An 18876-nucleotide genomic window follows, 5' to 3' on the forward strand; every position below is an offset into this window, starting at 1 on the left:
CACAACACGGCCACCTCAAACGATTTTTCTCTTCGCAGAGAATCAGGATTTCAAGATCGATCGAATATGTATGCACTTGATTTACACGTGAAGTTGTCATTAAAAATATTGTTGCGTTTAAAAAGATAAATATTCATTTAAATTTAATGAAATTGTTAGTCCAATTGTTTTAAGCTTAAAGATATGTAGGTGTCACATTTATATATTGAAAACCTGGGAGCGGCATTAATTAACAAACCTAGTCACGCGCACACGTACTTTAAAACCATGCTTGAAAATCGATATTCCCTGAAACAATGCATCGTTCTGCGCTTCCAATTTATTTTCGCACGAAGAATCAGTCCATTCATCGTTGCCGTCACCATCGCTACTGTAATCTATATTACTCGAATAAATTCTATATCTTGATTGGAAAATCGCATATTTTAACGAACTTTCTGTGTTTTTTTTTTTTTTCTATGATTTTAATTGGCAATTTCCGAAATTGAACTATAGCTTGAGAATAAACCGATAATATTTGAGGGTATATATACATACATCATGTTTTTGATGGGTTTTGTAGTAAAATAATTGTAGAAAAAGCAAACTTTTTAAGAAAAAATTACCATATTCGAGTAATAAATTATAGAAAATTACCAATGTAATTTAAAACTTCAAAAGAAGAATCTATTACATGTAATAAAGAGAAGGACTTGTTCACGAACGGTAATTCAACAAATACATGCGTTGCAGAAACATAGTTTTGCAAGGGAGAAGAATCTCTCTAGGAACTCGACGATGTCACGTCAAGAGAAAATTCAATAAAGTGATTACTAACCGTATTACCAGCGGCAATTGTGTGTCGGCAATTCGTAAATAAGTTAGTCGTCTATTTGGAGAAACGTCGCTGGCAATATCGTCACATTTTAATTACGTCAGCGCTATCAATTGGTCTTGGAAGAAAATTTACCATTATGTACTTTTGCCCACGGCGTCGTTCCAACAAATGAATCCGAGTTTTGAATCGCTTACTCTTATATCACGAATTTGTAACGGTGTTTCTTCAAACTTTAAACGATTGTAATGAATGCCTTTGCGTACAAAGACTGATACCAGGTTTGACTAGAAGCTTCAGCTAATTAGTGCCCCAGTTAATTTGGATGTTCACTACCACGCCACTTATGAAGTGGCTTCGTGTCCGAGCGGATTTCCTGCACGTAAAAAAAACAAGAAAAAGAAAAAGAAAAAAAAAGAAAAAGAGAAAGGAAAAAAAGAAAAAGAAAAAGAAAAAAAACTGTTAATTTGGATGTCCACTACCACGCCACTTAAGAAGTGGCTTCGTGTCCCAGCGAGTTTTCCCCACGTAAAAAAAAAAAAAAGAAAAAGAAAAAGAGAAAGGGAAAAGAGAAAAAGAAAATGGAAAAAAATAGAAAAAGAGAAAGGAAAAAAAAAGAAAAAGAAAAAAACAGTTAATTTGGATGTTCACTACTACGCCACTTAAGAAGTGGCTTCGTGTCCGAGCGAATTTTCCCCACGTAAAAAAAAAGAAAAAGAAAAAGGAAAAAAAAAGAAAAAGAAAAAGGGAAAAAAAAGAAAAAGAGAAAGCAAAAAAAAGAAAAAGAAAAAGGGAAAAAAAGAAAAAGAAAAAAAAAGTTAATAAATAATAAATACATTTGTTAAACTGAGCAGGTTTTATTTGAACTTGCCTATAATTATTCGCCTACAATTATTTTTATCGACGAGATTGACTGGATAGGCACAAATAAAGGAGTAAACTGTACATTGTCTGAACCTGCAAAGAGATTCAGATCAGAACTTCTTTCTAGATTGGATGGATTAGTATCTAACGAAAATTCTAATGTAGTTCTTTTGGCTGCAACTAATTGCCCTTGCTATGTATATCACGCTATTTCAATGTTTTCTAAGTAGAAAATATCTTAATATCATAATTATTCATTATCTTAATCTTAATTATTGTGTTGTGCGGAATATTCCTTTGTTATTATTAATATAACAGAACAATAATATTTATTGTAAATATATTATTAGGGACATTGATGCAGCTTTACGCAGATGCCTTGAAAAGAAAATATACGTATCATTACCAAATGAAGTTACTCGACTTGGTATGTTCAAATTATACCTTAGCAACCAGTTATTAGAGAATATGGATATTGTAAACCACATAATAAAATCTACTGAAAAATATTCTTGCGTGGATATAAAATTGCTTTGTAAGCAAGCATGGCTGCTCGAAATAAGTCCAATATGGGAAAAACTTGAAAAAAAAAAAAAAAAAAAGAAACATCTGTTACGACTTTGAAATATGAATTAAAGAATTATGAAATAATAGCAAAATTGTTAAAAAACAATGTCACCTACAGTTACGGATGTGGATAGATATGAAGCGTGGAATAAATATGTATGCCATAAGAACATATTTTAAAAAATATAAATGCTTATCATATAAAAATATAAAAATATAAAAATATAAAAATATAAAAATATAAATGGTTATAAATTATTAATATAATTATCGTTCGAAAAATTGTTCGCGTGCGTGCATTTATGTGTGCGCACGGGCTATAAACAAGTTTGAAATGTTCGTTCTACATATATGTATACGTGGTATACATCTTCCCTTATAATATATAATATGTGTAATCTGAGTGGTAATATCTCCACGTATTACATATGTGTTAGTGTATTTTATCGATAATCTGTCTTTTATTTCCTTTTATCTTATTAACGCATGTATGGGCGCGTATATGCGCCGGGCGAAAGCTATGGTTATATATGGGATTGTTAACAAATAAAAATTAATCTAGGTGTTATTAAAGAAATTTGTTTCACCTTCTAAACTTTTTGATGATTGGTTTACTTTGAATATTTTGCATATTTTTGCATATCATGAGCATTTTGTACATTTCTATACATTCAAACTTTCTATGAATATAAAATGATCCGCACTACTATCTACTTCATAGTATACTCTATACGTTTAAAATGCTCCATTAGAAGCTTAAATCTATCAAAATACAGCTCCTAGGGAAATGTGAATTTTCACATGAACACATAATATCGATTTTCTCATTGAAACGTATAGGCAGGTATATACTAGCATAAGCCACCTTCGGCATTTGGCCGTATGATGCAGCACTAGCTCTGTAACATAGAAAACCATAGGCGTCAGTTCTTCTTATTTCCTCTTTGATATATGTTTACTTTAATGTCACTTATTCAGACGCTTGATACATTGTCGGAATGAAATTTTAGTAATGTGCAAGTAATTTTGAGTAGATTAATAAAGTATAATAAGATATTAGATTCATGTACGTAGATTCAAGTGACATCAATCTTTATGTCTAGTATATACATGTGTATTGATCTATAAGTCAGTGTTAAAATAACAAATAAATGGCAGAAGAAGGAAAGAAGATTTCCTTCGGTTTTGCGAAATCTATTAAGAAACCTGTGTTAAAAAATGCTATTCCACAAGAAAAAAAGAAAGTTGATTACATTGAATGCCTTGATGAGAAAGGTATTAAAGTAATAGGGTGAGTTCAAAAAGTAAAATTTATAATCAAGAAACATATAACCTCAACCTAACCTATAAAAATCACCAATAGCGGAATATATATATTTGAAAACAATTTTTTTATTTCAATGAGGAAGAAAAAAAAGATGAACCTCTAATTATTCCATTACTAGGTTCAAAAACCTGGCATGATAGAATTCTTAATAAAATAGATGCAGACATTTTCCTTCCGAAGGCAGATAAGGAAAAGGTAGGAGACGCTAGTGTTAACGAGGCAAAATCAAAGCTATCTAATGGAAAAACATCGCCAATAATATCAATAAAGAAAGAGCCAGTTGAAGATAGTGAAAATAAAGTTGTTACTTTAGAAGAGCAAGCGACTAAAGAAATCATTGGGGAACTTAAGTCAAAGAATAAATATGAAACTAAAACAAATGATTTAACTTTACCTTTAGTAGAAGATGAATCATTAAGAGGCAAAGAACAGGTACGTTATCAACATATTGATGTGCAATGCACAGATGTATTACATTTGCATATTATAAATATCGTTTTGTATTTTTCAGTCTACGTTAGAAGATTATGAAAAAATTCCTATTGATGCTTTTGGTGTAGCAATGTTAAGGGGAATGGGATGGCAACCAGGAAAGGGAATTGGTTGAAATGAAAAGTATGAATTTTACTCTGGATTAAATTAATTATATGTATTTAATACATCACTTATTGGAAAGTAAACAGAGAACATCATTTTTTATTTCACAATCGTTTATTCTAACTATTACAGATTAGTAGCAGCTGTCATACCAGAATTACGACCAAAAGGTATGGGTCTTGGAGCAGACAAAGTAGCATTGCAGAAGAAAAATACAGATTTCAAAAAAGAAGAGGAAGAAGTTAAAATCGAGAAAGGAACATTTGTGAAAATTATAGCTGGAGAACAAAGTAATAATTATGGTCAAATAGAAGGATTCGATGATGATGCAGGAAGGCTCATAATAAAACTAGCTCTTGGTGGAAATATAATATCTGTAAATGAATTTATGGTACAGCCAGTGACTAAATCAGAATATTCTAAGAACTCAAAAGTTCAAAGTTAATATGAAGTGTTAGTTTTTCATTAAGGGACATTTAAGAAAATAAATTTGAATTGACATATACATATAAAGACATAATCGGACATGTAGAAAAACTAATTCAAGAGTATCTGTAAGTGTGTTGTTGCATGCAATTTTTTAAAGGTCCCTTCTATCTTTATATAAAATATGATAAATGTAGAGGTTTTAGATTTCAGTATTTTATGGGGTTAATTTCAGATACAAAAAAGTATGAGGAATATAAGGACAAGGAATCCAAGGGACTCAAGCAAAAGATGGATAGAAAAAGATCAATGTCCCCTGACCCCGAAGACGGTGAAGAACAAAAGTAGTAATAAAAGAAAGAAAATCGGAAGTACGATGCACAATAAGAACAAGTATGATAAAGTGGGGGATAAAAAATCAGAAAGACGAAAAAGGCGCTCCGAATCTAATGATGACAGCGATAGTGATTCTGAAAAGAAGAGACGGAGAGAAAGAAGTAACTCTAATAGTAATGATTCTTATAAATTAAAAAGATTGAAGAAGTCAAAGAAACGTAAGAAGTACGATTGCTCGTCTGAAAGATCAAGTAAAAAACGAGACGACGAGAAAGATCAAGATCTCGATCATTTAGTAGGCAGTAATATTTTCCAGGAACGTATTCGGTCATTTTACTTTCAAGATAAATTGTACAATTTTATTTATACAGATTTTATAATAAAGTGTATTTTTACAAAAGTATATTTCTTTTCTTACCCTTAACTGAAAATTACATTTAATTATAATATGTAATAATGTTTACAATTACATCAAAGTTAATGTCCTAAACTTTATCAATAATTATTAAAAATCCCCGCGTATTGCTTACGTAATGTTGATATCGAGTAATACCATACATAACCTCAAAGAACATTATGATACTTACGAACATCGTTAAACAAGTAGTGCGAACGATGTCGAGTAAGTATTCACTATGTATAAAGTATTTATAAATAAAAAGTATGGGAAATATATAACCGAGTGTATTTAACTTTTCCAACATTTTAGCATTTCGCTTGGCGTTGGTACAACTTCAAGTAAATGAAGTAAAAAGCAAAAATGTAGAGCGGGCAGTTTCCTACATTTCAAGCGCGAAAGAGCATAATGCTGATATTATCGCTCTTCCTGAATGCTTTAATTCACCATATGGAATACGTAATAATTTGTTTCTTTTTCTAATAATTTATTATATGTATAACAACTATATAGAAAAAAGTAAAAGTAGACAAATTACCTTAACGTTCATACTTCCATAAAGATTGTGAATTGACTCGAGAATATAGAATTTCCCCATTTTTATGATTATCGTGATTTTTGTATAAATATATTTTTTAAGATACTAATAATTAGATACTTATAAACTAGTATTATCAATTATTTTGTATTTATAATTCCACCTATAATAGTTAAAAATTAAAGTTAGTTAAAATCTAACTTTATGTTTCAAAAAGTACTAGCAAAGTCGTTAAGTAACAAGTCACTGGTACTGACCCAAATAGCATGATTGTAATTAAACATTTCTAAATATTCATTTTTCATCTTGAACCTGTAGAAACAATTTATTATATGTACTATTATCTAAGTAATTATATATTTAAGTAAATCTAAATATAAAATTTAGTTATTTTAATAATTTAAAAAATAAAAAATTGACAAACATTTCAACCTAATTTATGGTTGGAACAAAGGACAGTTATTTTTCATTAATTGAAATATTGCAATGCAGAATAGTTTCCAAAATACGCCGAGAGTATTCCTGATGAAACGGTGAAACGAGCGTTGCTTTATCGAAGGCAGCTAAGGAAAACAGCATTTATGTAGTTGGTGGTACGATACCTGAAATAGAGGGCGATAAATTGTACAATACCTGTACTATTTGGGGTCCCGATGGAACTTTGATAGCAAAACACCGGAAGGTAAATAATATACCTCCATGTGGCTTTGAAATTGAAAATATTGGGGTGGAGAAAGTGACTCTATCTAGGAATAATTTAGGAATATGCATATGTACATACGTGTACTATAACCAATTCTATAATTTAAAAAATATGTTATAGGTTTATAAAATACGTTTTGATACGAGAAACATACATTTTTGTCGTAATATAATATATAAATTTTTGTACAATATATTTGTTTTGTAATATAAATTTTTCACATAGGAAAAAACTTATTTTTTCTTAAAAAATATTCCTTCTCAAATATTATTAAATGATAAAACTTTTTAATAAAAGAAAGTGATAAAAACGCTGTCAGTTATTAAATAAAAAACAATTAAAGTTTAGAAGTTCGTAACATTGATGTTAAATTACAAAAGTTACAGCAATAGAGTTAGCAACTATATTTTTATGTTATTAGGTACATCTATTCGACATCGACATTCCCAACAAGATTACTTTCCGAGAGAGTGATTCACTCAGTCCTGGTAATTCCCTAACAATGTTTGATGTGAAGGGCTGCAAAATAGGTATTGGCATTTGCTATGATATCAGATTCGAGGAAATGGCACGCATTTATCGGAACAAAGGTACAGTAGCTTAATCGAACAATACTTAACTAGCATGAAAGTAACTATCTTTCTTAAATATATTCTATATAAAATATAATCAATATAATCTGTAACTCTGTATAAAAAGGAGCTTAATTTAAAAAACCAGTATATTCGCTGAAAATGAAATAAATAAAAGAATTAGAAGCACGACAAGAGGACTGTTCTCGCATATTCATAAATTATGGAATATGGACTGTGCAGCTACAAAGTTAACTAAAATTCAGTGGTCTCGTATTTCCCATTTCTCTGTGTTAGGTTGCCAAATGCTGATATATCCGGCGGCATTCAATATGACCACTGGACCACTGCACTGGTCATTACTTCAGCGTTCCAGAGCGAATGACAATCAATTATACGTCGCCTGTATATCACCGGCTCGTGTTCCTTCAGCAAGTTATGTCGCATGGGGACATACACAGTTGACAAATCCCTGGGGGAAAATCCTTTATGATTTGGAAACTCAGGAAAATATGGTGGTCACCGATATCGGTAATTTCCAGCTTAACATTAAAAGCGAGAAATCCATGATGTAATTAACTTTTAGTCTCGTTGGTTCATCGATTTTGCCGGCTCCCTCTGTATTTGTTGAATTTATTAGCAAGCATTACTTATTACTTCGTATGTTTTTCTTTTCTCTCAGATTTGAAAGTTGTTGAGGAAGTAAGGGCTCAGATACCTACATTTTCTCAAAGACGTACGGATTTGTACGACACTGTCTATAAAAAGGAGTAACTCTACACTGAAACAGAAAATGTTTTCTTATAATATTTCTACTACAATACCGTTTTTTTTTTTTTTTTTTTTTATGACTTATTACTAATTACTTATCATTTGTACTAAATGAATAACTCAATTAAGAAAACCAAAATGTTATAAATAATAATCTGTATATCTTGTGTATCAATATGTAATTGGATATTGTAATAATATTGGAATGTCTTTGATCAGGGATATGATAAAGAACACGCGAAGACTACGTTCTTTTGAACATCTTTAATATCCATCATTTATAACATTAAACATCTTTTTAAATATTTAGATAGATTAATACGTAACTCTTTATATATATAAACATTAATTTGAAGTTACAAGCTTAGAGAAATTGGTCGATTAATATTTATAGATCGGCTGTCTTGATGAAAGGCTTAAAGAAAGCAAAAACATAACAATGTCGCAAATATAATTTATAGTTTAACTTCTTTCTTGTATCTGTCTGCCTTTCACGATGTTTTACCAATTACAATAAGTAATTTCGACTTCTTTGCGCTCCGTTTTAACGCATTCGAGACCGAAAGAAATTCATATCAATCAGTAGGCATAATATATATAACTGTACATAATATATTATAGTATAACATAGTATATAATTTTATATTTTAAAAACATGAGGCATAAAATTTAAGATTGTCATCGACTTAAAATTAAAATATGAAAAGAATATTCCAGAGAGAGAAAAGCACAGTATCATTCTAACAAAACATTCAGATCGTACTGACACCCAGGAATCGTATTACAATAAAATCTCGGTCTCGAATGAATTAACACGAACGATTAACATGAAACACACTTGCGGCTTAAACACCTTCGATATCGAGGAAATTCAAACTTTACAAATAAAAGCAGCCTGTTCCTCTTTCCACCACAGACTCTCATACCATATCCGCTCTTATCCAGGCTTTTACTTGAAATCTCTGTCTATTTACAATTTAAATTTACCCGGACCACTCGTTGAGTCGGCAGCCCTTTATAAATATATAATGAACCCAGAACATATACCTGTGCCCCTAGCTGGTATCAGCTCTAGTAACGTTCATACCGGAACTTTCATACGACGCCAATTTGTCACGCGTGAACATCGATTCTTTCAGGGGTCACGGCTTTATGGGATTATATCCTTTAAAGTAATTAAAGTGATACTAATGATACAGAATTTTTTACAAATATTTAATATGTCCATAAAATAGGAAGTTTCGTGCTCTCTTATTTTATATTAATTATAAATTAGTAAGTTTTACATTTGTTATCTATAGATTTAATAAATTATTAAAATTCCATGAAGACATATTCTGGAACACATTAGAAGATTTTGCTGTAATTTACAACGGATGCTCCGAGTACGAACAGGCAGTAAACGAACAAATAGAAATTCAGGCTATTGTGGTAGTATAGCTCACGTGGGATTTTAAGCTCGAATTGGACTTAAACGTTACGATCGTCGTGAATAATTACGATATATACCCTGTACGACGAGCAGAGAATCTTAAATTATTAACGGCAATTCCTTTGTGCAAAGTGCAATTTTATTAACGGCCTGTAACGAATGAACGGCTCGTTTTGAATAAAGTTTACATTTAGAAAGTAAACACAGAAACACATTTTAAGAAACTAAGATATCGAGTTCTACTTGTAAACATCAAGTGCTCTTCGTTTGAGAAGATTACGAGTCTCTTCTTCGATAACGACATTAATTAAGAAGTTTCGATACCGTTTATGACATTAAGATCTCATTAGTAAAGTTATATCATTAAAATCTTACTGTTCCTAGAGAATATAATATAGTTAAAACTTCCAGAGGATCAACAGGTAAAGAAATTGTTGATAAAAGCATTGTTAGTGACAACTGACTGTAATCGATATCTGCTGGGTGAAGTTGTGTGTTCTGAGAATCTGTGTTAATGCAAGGATTCTGTTACAAATCATCAACTAAAGAGCCAGCGGGCACGTCCGACCGATCGATCGATACCACGAACCTCGAATGAATTAACGCTCAAGGTGGAACGGATTTAATAGATCGAGTGTTAGTGTAATTTGACACTTTGTTTACACTTGCTTTATGCAAACAAAGTTTGATGTTCTGAACTCGATGGTTATAAGATCTTATTGAAACTCCAGTATTTCACCCGCACGGTACGACACTTTGTTGATGATTGTCCTTGTATGTTGTTGATACTCCCCATCAGCCGTTAAATTTTGTTCGTCTATCGTACTTTTCTAGCCAGAGGTTTTCCCTGATGTTTTTCCCTACTGTCTAAGTCATCAGGTTTGCAGCTCGGGGAGGACAGATAATTCGGAATTTCCCAAAGGAAGGAGAGGTGCCGTCCGAGCCATAAAGGGACGGTCACTCAAAATGCCGAATAGATTCATTTAAATAATTATGAGAAACAAGTAAGTTTTGTAAGCACAAGTTTTCAAATGTTATAGTTTGAATCTGTTCTTATAATTTTAAAAAGACCTTACAGCCAGGATCTCTAAAAAATTCGATGAAAATTCTCATGAGACATCAATTGAAACAATTAAACGCAACAGAGAATGGGTATAATCATATAATTCCTCCCCATTTCAAAATTCATTCATATACATCGATTTTTGTTTTCATATTTGTTTTATGTGTGAAGAATATGTATTTATTGGCATCAAAATATTTTCTGTTTCAATTCCTGGTCATTTTAGATCGAAACTTCCAAATATCGTTGATTAAAAATTTTTTAATTTTTAAAATGAAAGGCACTAGTTATAGGACAAAAAGTTGTTTCAATTATTTGAACATTCTGCTTCATTCCTACAATAACATATTTTATTTTAAATGAAAACAAGAAACAATACTATTGTGTATAAGTTTAACGGAGTGACACAGGTGATTTGTAGCTAACACTGTAGCTAACATAGTTTCTGCAATATACCCTTTAATCGAATAGAAACAAGGGGATTTTAGAAATTTCTATTAACCGACAGTATTGTCAACAAGTTTTAACAATGACTGAAGGTTGCAAAATTAAATATAAAATGATTTATTAATAGCATATGCAGTGTTAAATTTGTAAATAAGCAGTTTATCTTTTAAGAATAACAAAGACACCAGAAAATAAAAATAAAGAATATTCTAATTATATTGCAAACTAACGAATAATGTAAAGAATTTATTTTTGTTATCTATATCACAGATTTTAGGTAAAATATTAATTTACTTATTATTAGGAGATTGAATTTGAAATATAATTATAATTTATAAGGGACACCTTTAAACTAGCAGATATTTGGTAGCAGTTCTCTAGCCTTTGTACAATATAACACAGTTCAGTTTAATTGAGTTTAATACCTTTGACCAGCCAGTTTCCAATTTCATTTATGGCATAATCTCCTGACAATTTCATACCCTTCGAAAGAAACACGATTTTCTATTATTGTTTTACAATCGCGGAATATGATCAGTGTTTCAATTAAGCTCCACTGTTTTAATTTCCCGTCTACGCACGATGTGGGTACACCGTTTTTTTGTTGTTTTTAGATACAAGTGACGAGAAATTATGAAATGATATTTTAAATTTAAACTGATTTCATTCATTGATTTATTGTAGCGACAATGGTAACTTGTTTAAATAAAGATTTTATAAATAAAATATTTAAGGTCTAAAATAATAAATTAACACATGTGAAAACATTAAAGCTGTTACCCTTATTCATGGTCTTGTTGGAACGTGTTTAACGAGCGTAACGTAGGCGTGAAAACGAAAACGTTGAGACTCTTGTGGCGTAAAAAGACTGAATTCCTCATAAAAATACAAGAAACGAATACAAGAAACGTGCACATAGTTTATTCTCGACCTTGGATACATAGAACCAAAAAAAAAAAAAAGAAAAAAAAAATGGGTTTTCTGAAACTTTCGTTTCTCGTGATGAGTACTTTATGATGCAATAAAAAATTTTGTCTGAAAATTATACTCAAGATCAATTTCATGATCCATTTTCTCTAACAGATCTCCATCTTCCACAGCTATAACAAATAATTTTTTCACACTCTATACATTTAACATCGATTATAATTCTGATAATTGAAACACCGAACATCAATGTGTTTATTCACTACGCTAACACAGATAACAATTAACAACTTTGACAACTTCCTGGACACCCTGGGCAATAGATTCATAGCTGGATTCCTCGGCTGATCTCTCCTCTGATCATTCCCCCGTGATAGTAACATAAATGTCCCCTCCTATTGAACCCTTCACTTGTGCAGAGATCATAGAAGCAATCAGTCGCCTAAACCCCAAGAAAGCAGCAGGTCACCACCTAATAGGAAATAAAGCAATCAAGTAACTTCCGATAAAAGGGATTGCACTGGAAAAAAACAAGAGATTAAGAAAAAATTCTGAAAGAGACACAAATCAGTAGTATTATTTTATATTACGTTGCGAATTACTTTTCAAAGTAATTCGCAAGTAAGTAATTTCAAAGTATTTCAAAATATAGAATAAAAAAAATTAAAATATTACAATTACCATCAATAAGCTCAGCGTCCACATATGACTATGTGACACATAGTGATTGACGCTTCCAGATATGGGACTATGGTTCTGAAGTGAACCATTTCTGGGTGAGTCATCGACGGTAGTGACATTAAATTCGATCGGATCTTCTGTGGGGTTTAGGCATTCGATGTTGCAACATCTGCGTTCATACCGGAACTTCTTGCACTTCTGTAATAAAAAGAAATCGATTAATTGTACGGATCAATCGTCACTAGACTATTTGAAAATTCAGGTTATTCAAAGAATGAAAGAAGAAGGAATTGCTCCAATTCCACCATTGCTTTAGCAAAACTAGTATTTGAGAACCATTAGTCAAATATATTATAACACTAATACTAATACTAACGGTTTCACCGTCGAAAAGTGGATCTTTCTAGCATGTCTACGCAAATGAAGGTTGGAGGGGGGAGGGGGAGGGGGGAACTGTACATGCGCCAAACACCTTTACGTTCGTAATTTTTCACACAAATTTACAACTGTAGGGAAAAAATTATCTCTGATGTTTCAGATGTTAGAAATTGACAATATCGCATAACGGAATGCTGTGTTCTAGATATTCTATTTTTGTTACGAAAGTGGTACAAACGAAGTCCACTTAAGAATAGTACAACAAAATCGGTTGACGTTAGGTTATCATGCAGATATCGCGGCTTTTGCTTTGGAAAGCACGCAACTGCCAGTCTCGTCGTCCCTTGTAAACGAGAGAAAGATATTGTAATTGGTCGGGATTAACATAAAACTCGTCGCATGCGATCAGATGGCCTGAATGTTTAAAAAACGAGAGTAGAGTGCGTGCTACGTGGTTCTAACAGTTTAGGCGGAAACTAATTATTGTAACCGGAGCCGAGATATGTAGCGATATTACTTTCCTCGACAAAGCGTATAAGGTGAGGAAAGAATCGCGATAAGGTAGAACAAGAGACAGGAATTCTTTACGTAAAGCAGATCTGTCAACTAGATAGAGATCCTACAGCTATAACTACAGTGAATCCGTACTCTGGCGAATTGTCGTTTCACAAATAAAGCTTCTGAAAAACGGAATTCATAGAATATAACTGCTGTTGTAAGAATCTATATATCTGATTTTGCTGCCGTATTTGTCAGAACGTTTGTTTATCAAAAAAACGCATCCTCTGTAATCTTCTGTAGTTTAACAAGGCACAGTTAATAAAAGAGATAGAGCGTTAAACGGTGACGATTTAATCACAGTTAAATAGATATTGGTCTCTTTAGTTAAAATGCCCTATGATTTATTTGCATCATTTTTTTTCCATGCAATTTAAAATATTTAAATAAACAATATTTACCAAATATTCAAATATTTAAAGAAACAGTAGTCCATACAATATAATTTTATTTGATGGTTATTTGATATTTAATATTTTGGTTTACATACAAAATTGAAATTATACTTTGCTTGAGGACAAAAATTCTAATTGCATTCCTAACATATACCAATAATTATTGATCGAAATAGAAAGAACTGCAGGACTAGGAAGATTACTTAGCATCTTATATAGCCTGGCAAGGCTCGAACGTTTCATCTTCCTGTAGATTTTCTTTGCTTTTAGACTTTCCTTCCATTTCTCTGAATTGGTATCTTCTGTACACTATTTATAAAAGAAGAATAAATTACATGTTACATCCAAGTTACCAATCCAAATAATTTTAAGTAAGAAAAGAGATCTAATGCAGCAGTTTCCACTTAAATATAGATCCGACGATTATTTACGAACAAATAGTATAAATCTTTTAGCAATATGAAATTCGCAATATTTATTCAAATATTTATATTTATAGTACGCCATTAGCAAAGAAGACATGTTTGCGTGCGTTATCGATTTTACGCTTTTGCCACGCAAACATGGAAATTGCGATTCGAAATTGAATTTGCACTGGAAACGGTTGACGTTACGACATCAATAACATATTTCAAAAACACTGACGATATCATACGGAATCAGAGAGATTCTATGAGAAGTTAAACGCATAATCATCCTATTGTAAATAACAGGAACAGAAAGTACACAAGGAATAATACAGAATCATCCTATCATCCTATCCTATTATACAGGATTGCTTTGATTCGAGCTCAAACATAGGGAAATCTGAAAGAATTTTTCGCAGAATTTCCTTCCCCTTTGAATTAGCTTTTATACAGAACGACTTTAACCTTTTCAAGGAAATACCTATAGAGTGTGACGATCTATGATTTTAAATAGAGAGGTATATCTGAAAAGAGGTGGATGTAAAACGTAGCATATAAAACGTAGATCAAATCTTTATTCAAGGATTTTTTCTCTTCGCAGAGAATCAGGTTTTCAAGAACGATCGAATATGTATGCACTTGATTTACACGTGAAGTTGTCATTAAAAATATTGTTGCGTTTAAAAAGATAAATATTCATTTAAATTTAATGAAATTGTTAGTCCAATTGTTTTAAGCTTAAAGATATGTAGGTGTCACATTTATATATTGAAAACCTGGGAGCGGCATTAATTAACAAACCTAGTCACGCGCACACGTACTTTAAAACCATGCTTGAAAATCGATATTCCCTGAAACAATGCATCGTTCTGCGCTTCCAATTTATTTTCGCACGAAGAATCAGTCCATTCATCGTTGCCGTCACCATCGCTACTGTAATCTATATTACTCGAATAAATTCTATATCTTGATTGGAAAATCGCATATTTTAACGAACTTTCTGTGTTTTTTTTTTTTTTCTATGATTTTAATTGGCAATTTCCGAAATTGAACTATAGCTTGAGAATAAACCGATAATATTTGAGGGTATATATACATACATCATGTTTTTGATGGGTTTTGTAGTAAAATAATTGTAGAAAAAGCAAACTTTTTAAGAAAAAATTACCATATTCGAGTAATAAATTATAGAAAATTACCAATGTAATTCAGCTAATTAGTGCCCCAGTTAATTTCGATGTTCACTACCACGCCACTTAAGAAGTGGTTTCGTGTCCGAGCGGATTTCCCCCACGTAAAGAAAAAAAGAAAAAGAAAAAGGAAAAAAAAAGAAAAAGAGAAAGGAAGAAAAAGAAAAAGAAAAAGGAAAAAAAAAGAAAAAGAGAAAGAAAAAGAAAACGAAAAAGAAAAAAAAAGTTAATTTGGATGTTATAAAATGTTATATAACCAAGAACTTATCTTCTACTTGGTAGTCGCATAAGAGAAGACCGAGCCATTGAATCGCTCAAATAGATTAGCTGATTCGCTTAACGTAATTTTACTTCCGATGACGTAAACAAGAGCAGAAAGTACACAAGTAATAATACAGAAATGTCAAATGTACAGAAGAATAAATTTCGTTAAATCATTAGCACGTAACATTTCCTTATAATTCCATTTGTGTATAGCAAAATAGCTTGTGTGCTTTCATGAATTATAATTGATATTTAGAAGCTTTCATGTAGGTAGATATATAACTCGTGTTAATTAGTAATTTAACAATACATCATGACAACATATCATTTTCGTTTCTTCGTTTATCTCGTTATGCGCGTAAACGAATGTGTAAATAAAGACATATAATCAACGATAACATGTAGTGGCAAACATGATAATTATCGACAAAGGAGAATATTGGTGAAATGATTGTGGGTGATTTCACTCGGTGTATCGGTACATAAACTTTGATAGACATTGCCGGTGGATTCGCTGTCGGTGAAATCGTGTCGATGAAATAATTGTCAGTGATTTAAAGATAACCCAATTTATTGATCTCCCCTTCATAGAGTTGTACGTCTCTCTATAAAACATATTCTACCTGGAAGGGCTGAAACATTTAGCTTAGTCACACTAAACTGGACTGGACTGCAAGTAAGAAGATTGAAATGCAAAATTCACGTGTGAGCGCAACGATTTAGATGGAAAGTTCGATAAGGCGATTATGTATATTAACCCGAAAGAAAGCTCATGGCTTTGCAACGCGTTACACGCAACACGGAATTTCCCTCGCTGAAATAATCCTATTACAACGATACGATTTTCCTTAACAGATCTCGCAATGTAATTCTCCCTCTACAACTTTTTATTAGGTTTGAAACACGAGAGTTTCGAAGCTCTGCAAAGTCTCGCGAATCTAGAAGTCGAGTTTCAACGTATTTTCGCTTCTTATTTTATAGCTGTTAATAGTTATTATCTCACTCTGCACGTACATCAAACGAGTACTTATGTAAATCCAAAGGAAACGGAAACAACCGAGAATAATTGAGGATAATTCGAATACGTACCGATTAGTAAAGTGTTTGGCAAAGAAAAAAAAAGGAAAATTGTATCGGAGAAATAGGGGAAAAACGGTGGCGTACATCAAGCAATCTTTATGGCTGTAATACATTTATTATTCATTTATGTTCATTTTCTATCGCGTAACAGACGTTGAAATAACGAGCATATAAATCTTGTATCGCTCGACCTGACTTTTCCCGATGGAAAAATATTCACCAGCCTGGGATCGTGCATCGCTAATTACTCCGTTCTACTTTTCGAACGCGTTTCCATCCATACAGGAAAGCAAGAAGGCAAACCCTATCGCACAGTCATGAAGAGATGCAAAAGCAAGAAACCAACCAACGACATGCCGATCGACATGGTGGAAGCAGTCCTACAGAGGCTATTCACCATGGGACACGGACCCTCCCATTACGAGGGCCGCGAAGAGGCAGAGACCGAAGAAGAAGGAGACATCAGCTTCAGCGTCGTCATCGGCGAAGGCGATGTCGTCGATGCCGCCGGAAGAATGAACACCAAGAAGGCTGCAGGAGTCGATGGAAGACTCCTGGACTGCTGGAAGCAGGAGCTGGAAGCAAGCTGGAACCAGACTGCTGGAAGACGGCCAGAGTAATACTGCTAAGGAAGCCGGGAAAGGATCCCAGTCTCCCTAACGCGTACCGGCCGATAAGCATACTCCCAGCCATGAGCAAGATCTGGGAAAAATGCTTTAAGAAGATCATCGAGAGATGCATCGGAACGGACCCGTTCCATCGGAGGCAGTATGGGTTCAGAAAGAAGAATTAGCTTAGCGAATACCGATAAGAACAGGAAGAAGCTGAAACGGGCACAACGAACGGCCCTGTGCATAACAACGACGGCATATCGTACCGTCTCCCACGCGGCACTTTGCGTGTTGACCGGAAATCTCCCGATCTACATAAAGATAAAGATGCTCGGAGAGACTTACGAGTGGAACAAGATCCATAAGACCAAGATCGGCGCGGATGACGGCAACGAGCTGAAGGGGGAACTGGAGGCGCAAGGAAATTAATACCGAGTGCGCTGCTATTTACCAAAAAGAAGATGGACATCGATCATCACAGCATGCAGCTGTTAACCGGGCATGGGAGTGTGGCGGCACTCGACACTAACTAGTGTCGGACGACGGCAGCGACATCTACAGCCCCCAGTGACAATTACAGCGGACCAGGCCCAACTACCACAGCTATCACGCACGTCCAATAAATATATAACGCACACACGGCCACCTCTACAGGAGTTTCGGTGTCTATAGAAAGAGGATTGGCAAGAGCAGCGACAGCAACTGTCTCGACTGTGGAGACCCTAACGACGATGCAGAGCACGCCCTCTTCACGTGCCCGAGGTGAACGGACAGAAGGATTGAGCTGGAGAACGCTCTTGGCGAGAAGATAGACGTGGACAATCTGATCGCCACGGTGACCGCCAAGAACGAGAGCTGGGATAAATTCAGGCAATTTCGCAAGACCGTCATGTCTCACAGGAGGGTGACAGCGAAGGCCTTGAAGGAGGCAAGGAGGAGAACGAGAGCAACAACAACTACGCGGAGCAGTGAAGGCAGAGATACAAGACAACAAAGAACCACAGAAGGAGATCAGCCCAGTATTCTGAACTAGCTGAGAAGATGACGAGAGCAATACTGAATATACATGTCGGGTTGGCGTTACGATTAGAGTTAGGGTTAAGGGCGTAAACGAATCCCTATTGACACTAGACGTGATCACTATGCAATAGAGGAGATATTTACTAGTGCAAACATGACCATGTTGGAATTGGACAAGTAATCGCGATAATTTGATACTCGAGAAACTAATGACAATGATCTTAGGCTCAATAACGAATCCACGGTCAACGGGATGACGAACTCTACTCTTCTTTAGCGTCTAAGTTGTACTCAATGTTAATGCATGGGGCAATCACTACGTATCCGAGAGTTACTTGAATCGTCGTCGAGATCGTACCGGAGAGTAACTCTCCGTCTCGACGATGCCGTCGAGGAAAACTATAATGGGTGGGTCTAAGGACATGAGATCCTCGGATTCGTCAAAGAAAGCTTTCGTTCCAAAGGTGAGGGAAATTAGCGCTGTTGCTAATTGGTCGATCTCCATATCGGC

General features: G+C 33.6%; 1 protein-coding gene, 1 long non-coding RNA gene and 1 pseudogene across 6 annotated transcripts in view; all 3 read left to right on the top strand.

The window, feature by feature from the left end:
* Positions 1-650: 650 nt before the first annotated feature.
* The window catches only part of LOC126927966 (uncharacterized), a 53886-nt gene continuing 35660 nt past the window's right edge, over positions 651-18876 (top strand). Inside the window, exons 1-3 of one of the 5 annotated variants that reach the window (XR_007716099.1) lie at positions 651-1342; positions 1374-1631; positions 15560-15682. This is a non-coding gene — a long non-coding RNA (uncharacterized LOC126927966). Of the gene's footprint in view, positions 1632-15559; positions 15683-18876 lie in introns of those variants that run through there. The other 4 variants (XR_007716098.1, XR_007716100.1, XR_007716101.1 and 1 more) reach the window with 4 other exon arrangements.
* On the top strand, positions 4322-5934 carry LOC126927963 (G-patch domain and KOW motifs-containing protein-like). The gene is made up of 2 exons (XM_050743928.1): positions 4322-4560; positions 4831-5934. The coding sequence occupies exons 1-2, from the start codon at positions 4342-4344 to the stop codon at positions 5353-5355; spliced, it is 744 nt and encodes a 247-aa protein (XP_050599885.1). The 5' UTR covers positions 4322-4341; the 3' UTR covers positions 5356-5934.
* On the top strand, positions 5444-8822 carry LOC126927962 (omega-amidase NIT2-like; annotated as a pseudogene).

This window comes from Bombus affinis, unplaced genomic scaffold (genome assembly GCF_024516045.1).
Source record: "Bombus affinis isolate iyBomAffi1 unplaced genomic scaffold, iyBomAffi1.2 ctg00000380.1, whole genome shotgun sequence".
Taxonomy (NCBI): Eukaryota; Metazoa; Arthropoda; class Insecta; order Hymenoptera; family Apidae; genus Bombus; species Bombus affinis.

What these genes read in the sequence shown, in the direction of transcription:
- LOC126927963 (XM_050743928.1), top strand. Translation starts at nt 4,342, where the DNA reads ATGGGTCTTGGAGCAGACAAAGTAGCATTGCAGAAGAAAAATACAGAT. An exon ending in TATCTGTAAATGAATTTATG is followed by an intron (nt 4,561 to 4,830) that starts GTACAGCCAGTG and finishes GGTTAATTTCAG; the next exon opens with ATACAAAAAAGTATGAGGAA.